This window comes from Theropithecus gelada, chromosome 4 (genome assembly GCF_003255815.1).
Source record: "Theropithecus gelada isolate Dixy chromosome 4, Tgel_1.0, whole genome shotgun sequence".
Classification (NCBI taxonomy): Eukaryota; Metazoa; Chordata; class Mammalia; order Primates; family Cercopithecidae; genus Theropithecus; species Theropithecus gelada.
Window position 1 is genome coordinate 95794079 of NC_037671.1, and position 14858 is coordinate 95808936.

Below are 14858 nucleotides of genomic sequence, written 5' to 3' on the forward strand. Positions count from 1 at the left end.
AACCATGAACAAGCCTAGCGCCTGGCCCTCAGGGAGCTTAGCATCCAGTAGGAGAGAAAGTGTAATTAAAGGAGAAAGGTGGGGCTAGAAATAAAGATCTATGTCTATATAAGAAGTCTTGGGTTAGAGGGGTGGGAAGAGGTGGCTGGCATCACATCTGTTAGATCACATTTTTTATATTTCCCTTCAGTATGCCTCTTGTTTCACTGTAGATTTGTTTTCATGAGAAGGCTTTTGCCCTCAGGAGAAATCAAATAGAACCCACTGCTTGGCAATAGCAGCCTTTACACAGATTCACATATAGTGATGTCTTGCATTCTAGGTTAATCATCGCTTTTGAGATTACCTTTGGGGAAACTGTGTAAGAAAAATCTTTTCTTCTCTCTCCTGTCAGAGAGAAATGTCTTCTGTGCCATTTGCAGTTACCTTGCTAATGAGTCCACAGAGAGGTGGTAAGTACAGAAAGGTATCTCTGGCTGACAGCTTCCCAAGGAGTCCCAACATCCATGAACAAAGAGTTCTTCCAGTTTAAGTCCAGCAAAAGTGATAGCAATACTTACCAGAGCAGGTGGGCTATGAAAGGTCAGCTTAGGTCCCCTCAGAAGTTTAAGTCCAGGCAGCGTAGATGAACTCCTTAAAAAATGTTATCTTATTTAAGATACTACAAAAGTTCCATTATTATTGCTTCTACTAATAAAAACGTATCTATCTGATATTTTCCAGAATCATTTGTCTGGCCTCTTCTCACTTGATAACAGGTTTTTCCAAAGCTTGCAACCTCACTATTCAGCCCTTTCCTTTCTGACAGTAAAATCTCACTGACTCAAATGAAGTGGGAAAGAGCTCTAAAGTTGGGAGTTGGGGAGTCTGGTTTGAATCCCAACTCTGTTTCCTAACTGCTGCAAAAATTTGGTCCAGTCATTTAATTGCCCCAGAACTAGTTCCTTGTCTGCTTATTAGGGCATAATGTATTCAAAAACCTCTAATGGAGGTTCTGTCACAGAACAGATGATAAATTACATAATTTAAAAATATTCTGTCTCATTATTTTCAAATATGTCTAACAAATTACAGTACCACAGTTTTTTGGGACAGTTTTTTATACAAAGTACTCAATCGATTAAGCAATTCTAATTCTTGTAACAATCATGAGTTTAAAGGTATCTTAAAACACTGCCATTTTACAACATGTTGAAAGTTTGGTGACACAGTAAGAATTTCAAAACTGGTGTGGGGACCCAAAGGGCCCAACTTTGTGCTCAGTACTATCTGATTTGTCTTTGACAGTTAAATATGCTCCAGTAACAATTTATATTATTAATTGGTTTAATCAACCTTAGATAAACTATATACAAACCAGTGCCTGTGCCTGCTTATCCTACATTCCAAACTGATGGGTGTTACTGTATTTATATATATATATAACAGATAGGTTTTTTTTGTTTGTTTGTTTTGGATAGAGTCTTGCTCAGTCGCCCAAGCTGGAGTGCAGTGGTGAGATCTCAGCTCACTGCAACCTCTGCCTCCCGGGTTCAAGTGATTCTCATGTTTCAGCCTCCCAAGTAGTTGGGATTACAGGCATGTGCCACCATGCCCAGCTAATTTTTGTATTTTAGTAGAGACAGGATTTCGCCATGTTGGCCAGGCTGGTCTCGAACTCCTGGGCTCAAGCAATCTGCCAGCCTCAGCCTCCCAATTGCAGGGATTACAGGTGTTAGCCACCACACCCAGCCAAAGATAGACGTTTAATGACACGCAAAGAAGTCCCACTGAGTCAGTTTATATATGAAGATGCTAATATCATTCTGATCCCCAAACACTGATCTCTTCTGAACACTGGTTTTCTCTTCAGTCATTGTTTTAAAAAAGAGAAACGAAACAAAACAAACAAACAAAAAAACAATGTCTACTAATAATATTAATTGAGTGCATACCACGGCCCAGCTCTGACTCAACACTGGGGATGCAGCAGTAAGCAAAACACAGCCTTACTGACTCAAGGGGCTCCGTCTGGTGAAGGAAATCACCACTTCTTAGGGTGAGCTCTTTCAGAGGAGTTTTCCTCTGTGGAACTGCTGGAGTCCTTGGCAGTTCTTTATTCTTTGGGTTTTCCGTCCCCAGAATAGCTAGGCAGGTGGCTCCAGCAAGGGTAGGGTACAGGGGAGAGCAGTGATCAGGAAAGTCTCACACTGCCTCCTCCAACATTTAGGCCCCACCCAGCCTTGCCAGATCTTCATCACCTCCAGCTCCTTTCCCTCATTCTTGGCTACTACAGATAACTCCCAGTACTTCAGACAAATTAGTACATAATGGAACCCCAATTATGCACCAGGGTGAGAGTCTATTCAAAAGGAGTTCTGAGATCCATGTGATCTGAGGACATTAGTTGGGTGCTCCAATATTTCTGCTGCAGTCAGCAGGTTCTGTGAATGTTCTATGACATTACAGATGCTGTGTCCCAGGCTCTAAGGGCCCCAGTCAGCCTAATAGTCTTATTTATGACTTATCCAAATACAGTTCATGACTTAAAACCAAGACTAAACCAATCTCAGTTTAGCATTAATATCCCCATCTTGGAATACAGATTTTGCTGCTGATTTTCTGATGCATTAAGAGTAATACTCATTCAGTATGACATTTAGTAAGCTCCACTCACTAGGGGATTGGTTCAGTTATCAGAGAATAATAGGGGAAGGTGGCCTAGATGTGAATCCTAGTTATTCCTGAAAAATGTACTTAACTTCTTGGGAACAGTTACCTCAGCCAGAAAAGGGGAAATACTGTGCATTAAATAGATTGAAGGTGTATTTAACCACAATTAGAGGCCAAAATGTGGCATCTGTTATTATTGGTACTATTATTGTACTTTCACACTTAGAATAACTATAAACGCTTTTAAATTCCTTAAAAGGATCGCCTTTGATAAGTATCACAGAAAATGAGAACTTATATAGAAAGGATACTGGTTTACATAATCATCTGATCAATTATTACTCCCTTCTAAGGAAGTTTCAAAATCAAGTAAATATCAGAGCAAAATATGGTGCCCTGTGATTATGCACATTAAACATAATGCAGTCAGAATGTGTATCCCATCCTCTGCAACAAGTTTAACTTGGTCATTTTATTATTAAACTCCCACTTATGCAACACAGATTTATGTGGCTGTATTTTTGGACCACCACCTCCAGCATTATAGAAGGATTTTATTTCATAGAGTACTTTAAATTTGGAGATCTCCATTGTGATGGTCTTCTGATGAGTTAATTTAGCTAAGCTATAGTTCCCAGTTATTCCATCAAATACTAATCTAGGTGTTGCTGTTAAGTATTTTGTAGATGTGATTAAAGTCTATAATCAGTCCACACTAACTAAAGGAGATTAATAATCTGGATGGGACTGATTCAAGCAGTTGAAAGGCCCAAAGATTAGAGCTGAGATTTCCCTAAGGAAGAAACTCCATCTGTGGACAGCACCTTCAGCCTGTGCCTGAGAGTTCCAGTCTTTCCTTCCTGAAAGCCTGCCTTTCATATTTCCAACCTGCCTAGCCAGCCCTACAATCATATAAGCTAATTCTTTGCAATAAATCTTATTCTCTCCTACTGGTTCTGCTTCTCTGCTTAAACCTTGACTGATACAGCCATGAAACTTACTTTTTTTTTTTCCTTTTTTATATTAAATCTAATTGACTGCACCTTGATAGTGAAGGCAGAAATTGCTCTATAAGGGTTCTCTTTATTATGGATGAATTGAGTGGGGTTCATTAGTCTCATAGTAGATGTGACTATTCTTTTAATTCAACATGTTGCTTTAATATCTATTTTGCTGTATCTTTCTTACTTTTTTGTGTCAGAAGGAAACATCAAATGTAGATTCAATAACAACCTGCTTTTGTAAATCAACCTTCTTTTGTGACTTACAACCCTCATGTTTAACTGGCACAAAACTGAAACTCTTATACAAATAAATGATGTTTCCTATGGATTTATAAGTACAGAAAGGCCTTTGCTTTTAGAAATGGAAATGCAGTATGAAATCATTTCATCAAAATAGAAGCAGACATTATCATTGCTTTGCCAAACTGACAATCTAATTTTAAATAATTCAGCAGTAAAATTTTCATCACTTTCCTAGACAGAATTTCTTAAAGCTGTTTAACAGCTTTATAACTCTACTAACAATTGTTGACTATACTACTAGTTTTTTGTCATATCATCTTGAACTACTCTGAGAACTTCTAAAACTAGAATACAGTTATATGCACACAGGTCTTGAGGTCTAATTTGAAAATAAGAACCCAAAGGAAGCACAATCTGAAGCTAAATTCAGCTTTTAACAGAAATTATTATTCATGATAAACTTTTCTAAATGAGATGCAGTAGTCCTTTTTTTTAAAAAAAACTCCACTTTAGAAATGTTAAATATTTATTTATTTTCTTATTAGGAGCTGTTTTCTTGGTTGTGATAAGAATATGCACAAATAACCATATTTTTTAATTTTTTTATATTTAAATATTAGAACCCATAATTCAAGGTGTTTCTTTTTCTCCATATAGGTCAGTTACTATTGTAAAATAAATTAATTTTAATCACAAAGGTCTAGTACCAATAGGTATCTGAGAATCTTATAATTTACCTCCAATAACAAACTTGTGCTTTGACATTTTTTATTATAAAAACTGAGTTTTCAATGAAGGCAGTTTAGCAGGACTATAGTTGTGAAAATAAATCTGAATGTAGCCATTCTTTAAACTTAAACTAAAAATCATTGTAGAATAAAATGTCAAGCAAGTGAAAACTTTTCTGTGATATATACAGAAATGATACATACGTAAATATTTTCACATAAACAAAAACAAAGATCAAGAAAAAATTTAAATATCTTTGTGGGCAACAGAAATACAGAGATTAAAAAGGTTATTTTATTTTACTTCAATGCTTCCATCGAACACAACTGGCAGAGCAATGGGAATTAGATAAATCTTTACATTTCTTCAGGGAATTACATACAATAAAGACACCTCTCTAGAAGAAAATAAAATATTAGCATAATTAGACTGCTGACAGTCATGACTTTCAATTTAGTCACCTTTTTTGCTCTACTGTGAAGCTATATGCTTTATCAGTATTTTGCCAGTTGAAAGAAAATAAAGCTAACACTGGCAAGATCCAGCACAAACACAGGTGGCAGCAAATTAGGCACGATGTTGTGTAGATTTTCCTCTCAATGTGGATTACCCATGCCTAGAAGATAATGGCTTGCGACGCAAAACAAACATTGTGGGATAAAACAGACAATATTTAAATAGATATATTTTCTACAGGAATGTTTCCTGAAGTGTTTCCCAGGGACTACCTGAGCCAGAGTCAGGCAGAGTGCTCAATAAAATAAAAATGCACATTCCTGGGCTCAACCACAGACCCTCTGGGGGCCCAGGAATCTGTACTGCTAACAAGCTCCCTTGGGAATGCTTAAACACGTATTAAAAGTTTAAATAACATTACTTCATACTATTTGGAATTTCTCTTGCATCTTTCTTTTGACCACAAATATTTCGTTCGTGGTCATGCTTCTTACTAGCCAGAAGGAAAAATAGGCAAACAAAAAACCATTTTGGATTATGCCTGTCAGCAGTGAGAATTAGTAGTGGTATCTTTCCCTGCCTCAAGAAAATATGGGGGAATAGGCAACAAATGATTTTGCTCCTACATTTCTCAAAGGTGCTCCATAGTACTTATTTTTAAAGCTTTCAAAATGTATACATAATAAAAATGTTCAAAATGATTTGTAAACTCTCATCAGATCAAGATAATCCAGTGTAAAAAAAAACTGCTGTTCAGTGTTGTTGCTGAATTCTCACAAAGACCCCTTCATAATCTTTGTTCACAAACAGGGAGCGTCTCGGCAGGCACTCCAGAACTCTCACCAAATGAGGCACTGCCTATTAAGTAGCATGAAAGTACCTAAAGACTGCCCATAAAACAGGAACAAAGAAAACAAAGCTCAGTTTCAACTCCAGCCAAAAAGGAGTCTTCATGACCTACCAATATGTAAGATGAATACAGATCATGCTGATTTTCCTCAGAGAAAGTCTAATAAAAAAAAGTCCGTATCGATATCTGCTTGAAATCTAGTTTATATTGAAAATGGAAAGCAAAATACAACATGCTACTAGTATCTACTACAGTGCTTATGTCCTATAAAATCCCTATGGACAAAACCAATTTTACTTATGAATAAAAATTAGAAATGAAAGAGGTAGGTGACTATCATTTGAAGATAATCCCAAAAACATGTTGAATAATATGCTTGAGTCTCCAAAGAGCTCTTTAACTGGTCAATGAGTTCCAACACCGGTACAATTTCCTTAAGAGCAGGGTTTCCCAGGTCTTTCATGATGTCATCAACCTTTCAATGCCCTAAACTCCAGACACAGTGCCACAAGCTCTTCAGATATTTAATATTAAGAAATAGCTAATGAAGTAAAATGTAAAGAAGTAATACTAGAGACCAAAGAGTGAGGTGATGCTGAAGTCAGCTTGGCTCTTCAAAAATCTATACCCTAGTATGGAGGAAAGCACATTTGAGTTGGTCAGGACGTTAGAGATTCATCTAATCCAACTCTCTGGTTTTACAAATGAAGAAATAGAAGCTTATTTTTTTCCACTGGCTCACCAAGCACTAACATCCTGAAAAGATGCTGTAAGTCCACAGTTAACTTACTTAATTAATCAATGATGTAGCCAAGTGGCTATACTTTCAGCCCTTATCCCTGTGGGCTGTTTTATAAAGTGAGCCACTGGTAACAGAGAAGCTGACCAAGGCCTTAGATGTACCTGGGAGCAGACTGTCAGCAAGAGAAAAATAATTTGAAATGTCAGACATGCCCCATTAAAACTTGTTCTAGGCTCAGACCAGGGTTCATTTTCCCTTCTTTGTAGGAGACACACATCTGAGTATGTTCACAAACTCCAGCTCTGCTAGGGCAAGCATTGGGGCAATACTGTTTTACCCAGAACACTTAGAACTAACACAGGTGGACAACTAGAAACCCCCAAACCCACAGGCTCAAGACCTACACACAGCTCTTTAATTTCTCAATAATTGTTAGTCACTTGTTTTGCAAATCAAAAACAAAAAAATCACTGGATTTCCTTCATAGCCTTATTTATCTAAGATTTTTAAGTCTCACATTAAACAGTGGTTGTAAATCAGGTGTGGTGGCTCATGCCTGTAATCCCAACATTTTGGGAGGCCAAGGCAGGCAGATCGTTTGAGCTCAGGAGTCTGAGACCAGCCTGGGTAACATAGTGAAACCTTGTCTTTACAAAAGAAAATACAAAAAATTAGCTGGGTGTGGTGGCATACATGTGTGTGTGTGTGTGTGTGTGTGTGTGTGTGGTTCCAGCTATTCAGGAGGCTGAGACAGGAGGATTACCTGAGCCTGCAAGGTTGAGGCTACAATGAGCCATGATCACACCACTGCACTCCAGCCCGGGTGGCAAAGCGAGACTCTGTCTCCAAAAAACAAAAAGTAGTTGTAAGTGATTATATTTTTTCTTTTCTATTTTCCAGTGTTTCTGTAATGCCTTCATATTTCTTTTGGTAGTAAGAAAATAAAGGCTAATTTTTAAAAAGAATATTATAGTCTAAAAAATTAAAGGATGCATAGAGTTCCCTCTTGACTATGAGACATCTAAACTGAATGAACTGTCTGTGTGGCATACTGGAACAGCGCAGCCTCAGGATTCTGACAGATTTTTGGATCCCAGCTCTACCACTAACCTTGGGCAGGATTTTAGTCCCTCTGAGACCTGCTTTCTTCACCTCTAAGAATGAAAACAATAATACCTACCTCACAGCATCTTGTGAGGATAAAATGATGTACAGTGCCTGAAACGTAGGTCCATAAATGTCAACCCCTTCTCCCTATACTCCACAAAAACCCTTGAGTAAAAGGAATCACCACAGCCTGCACCAGCCACCTGCCATCCCCCTCACTACATTCACCTTTTAAATTCGCAAGGATGCTGTCTCCTTGATTTTGTGCTATTGCTCTGAAGAGTTGCTATTGTGCTTAGAAAAATTTCTACCTTTTATGTTCTCTCTTTTACAACTGTACATGCAGATAAAACATTTTTTAAAACTATCTTCCCATAAATGATAATGCACGTTTCCTAAAGCACGTATCATGTATAAAAACAATTCTGAAAAATAAGACTGAATTAATTTGTACATTGTCTCTTAAAGTGCACCAAAGTAAATAGTAATGACCTTTAAAATGTCACTAACCTTCTTGGGTTAGTTTTTAAAATAAATCTAAATATATATTGATTGAGATGTTTGGCTCCAATATGATGGTAAAAAGCAGCAGTGTCTTCCAGAAAAAAAAAAGTCTTGATAAACTCAACTAAGCATACCTTAGCAGCAAATAAAATGCCTACAATTCAATATAACTGCAGGCTCAATAAAGCACAATCCTGATTCCTACTATGAAAACAAAATCAATCAAGGAAAAACCCAAAAACCAAAACCAAAAAAACATCTCCTCACCCTAAATTGAGGATTTCTATTGAACCCTGGAGGTAATATTTGTAATCACTTTCCTATTGTTTATTCTTGGTAACAGAACCATAATTACCATTCTTTCTTTACACTGCTCACACACATACATACACAAAGTCCATAAAAAACAATAAAGTATAAGTGGAGAGGCTATGAGAAAGAAACTTCAATGTCAATAAAGAACAAGTATCACCCAAAATGTCAGTCAGTTCCAATATTCACACCACCGTCCGATGTTCCCCACACACATAGACCGCACTGGGACGTATCCGTCGCCTTGTGTGACCAGGGAGCTGCGGCAAAAACTTGAAGGACTTAGGCATCATGTCCAGGCAAGCATCATGGAATTTCTTAATCCTCCAGTAGTAGATCAGTGGATTCAATGCAGACTTGAGGTAGCAGAGCCACAGTAGCCAGGTGCTAATCTCAAAAAAGTTGTGCTGATAGTAAAAGTGCTTACTGAATGTTGCCACAAGGCTGTAAGTGGTGAACGGGGCCCAGCAGACAATGAAGACAGCAAAGAGAATCAAAATAGTGGTGAAGGCACGTGTTTTAAAGCCCATGTCAATGCTCACCTGGAAAGGTCTCTGTAGACTCATGAGACCCAGTTTGCTGGCCTGGCTGAGGCATATACCTTCAGGGTAGCTATGGATCCTCAAGGCATTGTGCCGAAGGGTGTTGAGTATGCCCATAAATGAATACAATATTACCAGGAAGGGTATGAAGAAAGAAATGAGAGAAATCAAAATCACATAAGCCTGGTAGCCTGGATTGGTTGTGTACCCAAACACACACTGGGGAGCTCGGGAAGGTATCTGCAGGTCAGGGTTTCCTATGGCTAAAGGAAAAGCTACACAAAAGGAAGTTGCCCAAGAAACTGCAATCAGAACCTTAGCTCTATATGGGTTTAGCTTATCCTGCCTCTGGACTATAATAAGGAACCTATCTATGCTAATGATGAGCAGGATGGCTACTCCTTCTATCACAAATAACCAGAAAAACATAGCAGATACCCTACAGAAGAATTTCCCAAAAATCCATCGGGTAGTAAGGATAGTTACCAGGGCAAAGGGCATGTTCAGCACTGCAAGCAACATGTCTGCAAAAGCCAGGCTGGCAAGGAGGATGTTAATTGCAGATCGCATGGCAGCTTTTTGGTAAACCATGAGGCAAACAACCAAGTTCCCAAGAAAAGACACAAACAGAATGAATATCATTATAGCAGAAAGGGTAATTTGAAGAGGCAAGTTGAGGCTCTTAAATGCTGCTGGTGTTGTGGGCACAGCTGTACTATTCACTGTCAAGGAACTCAAACCAGTGGGAGCCATGGTTTCAAAACTATATCTAAGCAATGGACTGATGTCAGGATGCTGGAATGGTGGAGGGAGTGTAATATTCATGTAGGTGTTTTCATACACTACAAATGTTGTGTTGGATGTCCCGGTACGGAACGCAGTCAACACTGCCGAGAAGACCATGGTTTCGGTAGGATGGAAGATGCAAGCAGAGATGCAGGTGTTCTTCAAGCATTTCAACACAGAACAGCAGTATCAGGTTCCATTGATGGGCTTGGAAATACATTCTGGAAAATGGACAATGAGTTCCATCTTCCACAAGAGTCCTTTTGCCTGAAAACAAAACCAAAACACAAAAAATCAATGAGAAATGAGATTTGTAAATAACATTTAACTCCAGGGCTGCCTTTCATTATGAAGGATCAGTTTTGCTCTTTTTGATCCTTTAAAAATATTTTAGCCTCCAGTGTAGTCAACACTAAAATACTGTTGTTATTTTATCTGTCAATCATGGTGGAAATTTCATGACATTCATATATAAAGCAAAACTGCAAGGAATCTCAAAACGTATTACTGCCCCAAAGACAAAAGTTATAATCTTACTGTTAATTTTTAAAATATTTCCAGTGGCTTTAATTTTAATTAAATGTTAATTTTAATTTTCATGCTTTTCTATAGTCACTATTAATAAAGATTTTTATTACCTGGTTCTCCTGAGAGCACTATTTTTTTTAATTAATAGTTGTTTGGTACAAGTTCTTACTCTAATTTTACATTAGCACAAAACCGGATGACAAAGAAACCTAAAGCAGGTTTCCTATTTCACACATAACAATTTTTAGTTCTAACATCCTTATTAAGTAGGTACTAGGTAATTGTCAATGAAGATCTGAAACATTTTATTGGCTTGCTTTCTATTTATTTATCCAATTAATTCATCAATTTTTTTTCATTTTTAGTTTTTGAATTAAAAATTCATTCATTTTTAATTTCTTTCCAGAAGTTCCACCACCAACCATACTGGAGAATTTACTCAAGAGGAGAGAAAAATTCTAAGTAAGAAGTCTTGGTAATATTTTCAGAAGTTTTATTTTACTAAAGCTCTCTTTGTTTCTCATAGTCTCTCTTCTCTCCCAAGTCCACTGACTTTCATCCTTTCTTTTCTGATATATATACATCTATCTTCTCTATTTTCTTTTCCCTAAATAACCAATCTTATTTTGTGTTAGCAACTTGATCAGAATGTGTCAACCAAATAATAAAGTTAGAGATGTTAAAGGAGAGATGACTAAAAAAAATTCAGGTATGAAGAATCTACTCCAGAAAACTTACAAAGAATCTACTCCAAAGAGTTTCTTATCACATTTCTCTTATCCTAACCCCCAATTTCTTAACCAGATTTCTGTAGCTCTAGAGTTTTCTGTAAGGGACTTTCTTAATCTGCTGTCTTACACATTTTGTGGTATGGGTTTTTCCTTATGTAGGTCTTTACTGGACAGGTAACCTCTTTATAGTTAGAAAGAAGTCTCTGAATTTCTGGCAAGATTCCTTTAATAAGCTCTTAAAAGACTGGGAAAACATAAATGTACAGCAGTTTAAAACAAATTGCAGTTTACTCATTATTTTGACTTAGAATCAGTCACTGAATTTTTTTTTTTTTTTTAAACAGAGTTTCACTCTTGTTGCCCAGGCTGGAGTGCAACGGCGCGATCTCGGCTCACCATAACCTCCGCCTCCCACATTCAAGCGATTCTCCTGCCTCAGCCTCCCCAGTAGCTGGGATTACAGGTATGTGCCACCATGCCCAGCTAACTTTGTATTTTTAGTAGAGATGGGGGTTCTCCATGTTGGTCAGGCTGTTCTGGAACTCCCGACCTCAGGCGATCCACCTGCTTCAGCCTCCCAAAGTGCTGGGATTACAGGCATCAGTCACTGCACCCAGCCTAGTCATTGATTTTAAGGGTCATTGTCAAAATTTCATTCATTCACTTACTAGTGTATGATGGGCAGGAATATCACATTTCTAAGATCCAAGATCCAGCAATGTAGCCAAATCAGGGACTCTCTACCATACCTATAGCTCTACAATCCCATCTTTCTTTGTCCAGGGCTGCCTTTATAAAAAAGAAGAATCCTGATCTACTCCTTCAAAATATCAACTTTACTACTTACTTTCACTTCTACAGTTTAATTTCTTTGCCCTTACTAGATTTTATCTATCCTCACATATTCATTTTGTAATACAAAACATACCTGGATATGATGCCACACTAAGCCAGCTGCTCTTGAACTTTATTAACCACAAAGGGGCCAGTGGAAAGACAGCAGTGGTAGTTGGAAGATTTTTACACCATAATCACCATCGGCCTCTACAGAAGTACCCTAAATATACATATAATTAAGACTAAAGGCTGTGCATAATTATAAATTAATCTCAATACAAGTCTACCTCTATAGAGGTAGAGGTAATTTCTCTAGAAAAATTATAAATAGACAATTGTGTATCTTAAGCCTAATGTGACAGCTAAAATTGTGTTTGACCAAGTAAACTAACATATATCCATCCTGCATTACTACACTGTTCAAAGTATTTCATTCCCTTGACCATGTTAAGGAACAAAAACAAAAAATGGAATGAAGCCAAAGTAAAACCATAATTTAAAAGATGCCTTTTAACTTGTTATATTTGCATAGTCATAACATCGTTCTACCATAAAAGCCTCCCACAACTATAAAAACTTCTAACAATTCATTTAATATTTCATCAAATATCTGTTTAAGAACCTACTACGTGCCAGATACTAAAACGAAAATGGTGAGCAAATAAAAGGCTTCTAAATTTCTGGTTAAAAATGCAGACTGACCACAGTCCACATCCCCAAAATCACACTGAAATGACAGTAAAGGGATTTTTTTAAACAAAGTATATAAACCAAAAGAACAAGAGGTATAAATGAAAGACACATTAGTAGATAAAAAAAATTTTTTAAATTCATTTTATTTATTTATTTTTGAGACGGAGTCTCGCTCTGTTGCCCAGGCTGGAGTGCAGTGGCACGATCTCAGCTCACTGCAAGCTCCGCCTCCCAGGTTCACACCATTCTCCTGCCTCAGCCTCCCGAGTAGCTGGGACTACAGGCACCCACCACCACACCCAGCTATTTTTTTTTTTTTTTTTTGTATTTTTAGTAAAGATGGGGTTTCACCTGGTTAGCCAGGATGTTTTTTAATGTTTTAAGGCAAAAAAAAAGCAAATGGTGTTGTGGTAACTGACTTAAGAAAGCAGAACAGAGAACAATTTATTCTCAATACTTCCAGGGAAATATGCTTCGAAAAAACTGAAACAATCCTGTAGATCCCCAGAGAATCTGTGGATGCCAGTTACCACAGAGAGTATAGGTAGAGCTGAAAACTGGAAAACTGACTGAAAATCAGAGACACTGGAACCCCACTGCACACCTAGTTCTCCTCCTCTCTGAATAATCATATGAAAGCATCTATCTCCATTTCAGTAGCCCAACTCTGTGGCACAACTGAACCTGACAAGCACCAAAGTCGAAAATGTCAGTGCAAGGCTGAAAACGGGGGAACTGAGTGAACGCATATTCAATTTGAGAACATAGCTCCTTTCGCCATCCTGCTCTCAGACTGCCAGAAGCCAGGAACATATTGCCTATGCAGAAGACTGAAAGACTGTAACTAAATAGCCACAGAGGAAAAACCTCTAGATACTAATATCTGATGGTAGAATGCCAGCTTGGTGCCCAGTCACCCTGTACATGGAAGCCCACCCACTGTCAAACCAGCCCATAAGCAGAGACTCTAATCAACTTTTCAGTGCCTATTAAATATAAATGGTCAATTTCTCTAAGAAATAAAGAGTATGTAACAAAGAGATTAAACAAAGGCATTTTTGTAGTTAAACATTAAGGGAAATAACTTGAATTTAAAATACTAAGGAACATAGCATGAACAGACTTAATAATGCCTTTGCTTCAGTATCTGTACAGTGGTCTTACTTCACTCCTGGCTCACTGGAATGTAAATATTCCCTGGCCTTCTTCCTTTTCTTACGAAGTATAATAACCAAAGCAGTGCTCCTGAATGCTCACAGTAACTACATTAAAATATTCTTCCCTCTAAGCATTTCTCATCAAATATCACTGTGACCTGAAGTTTCTTTGAATTTTATATAAGACTAAGTAAAAAAGTTTCATACTTAAAATTTGTATTTCCAAATGAAATAGGACAGTAGCAGCATGAGATCAACAGACAATTAGCTTAGGTTGGTAACATTTACACAGCAGTCCTAATGTTAAATCCAATCTAGACTAGTCTTTATTTGCCATTTGTCGGAAATGTTTAACAAATCTTCCAAGTGAGAAAAATTTTAAATTATGTGTGAATGTGTGCACATGATATATGCATACATAATACACATATGTTTATACAAACACACCACATGTATGTACATTTGTAAAACTCACATATGGTAGAAGTGATTGGATTTATGATTCTCTCTTATTGCATCTACAGAAACAATGCTGGGGTTATCAGGTTAATGATATAAGTGGAGTGTTTTATATTTGGAGTGTGCCAGAATGTCACATTTATAGGGCTTCAGTAGCTAGAATGGTCAGTGGAGGTTGCGGTATTCTCTTGGTTCTCTTTCCTTAGTCTTACCTGCCACTGGAGCGCTTTGTTTTTTTAAAGCAGGGTATATCACCCAGACTGGAGTGCGGTGGCACAATCACAGCTCACGGCAGCCTAAACCTCCCAAGCTCAAGTGATCTTTGGAGTGCTTTAAATACTTGTTTTATTCTCTGAAAAGGCTATATTCTTCTAGAAGGCAGCCATTGATTTTATTAATCCCATTGCTCCCTACAACCACTATGCTTTGCACACAGTCCGATAAATATTTAGATAACTAAATTCATTTGCACTGTTTTGTGGGATCAATTTTTTGTTTACTCATTTTAATATTCATGAAATACACA

The 14858-nt window shown here is 37.4% G+C and overlaps 1 protein-coding gene across 1 annotated transcript in view; it reads right to left on the minus strand.

The window, feature by feature from the left end:
- Positions 1 to 4411: 4411 nt before the first annotated feature.
- The window catches only part of GPR63 (G protein-coupled receptor 63), a 44237-nt gene continuing 33790 nt past the window's right edge, over positions 4412 to 14858 (minus strand). The window contains exon 2 of the mRNA XM_025383350.1: positions 4412 to 10194. Coding sequence (XP_025239135.1) covers positions 8785 to 10044 — 1260 coding nt within the window. The 5' untranslated portion in view covers positions 10045 to 10194 and the 3' untranslated portion in view covers positions 4412 to 8784. The remainder of the gene's footprint in view (positions 10195 to 14858) is intronic.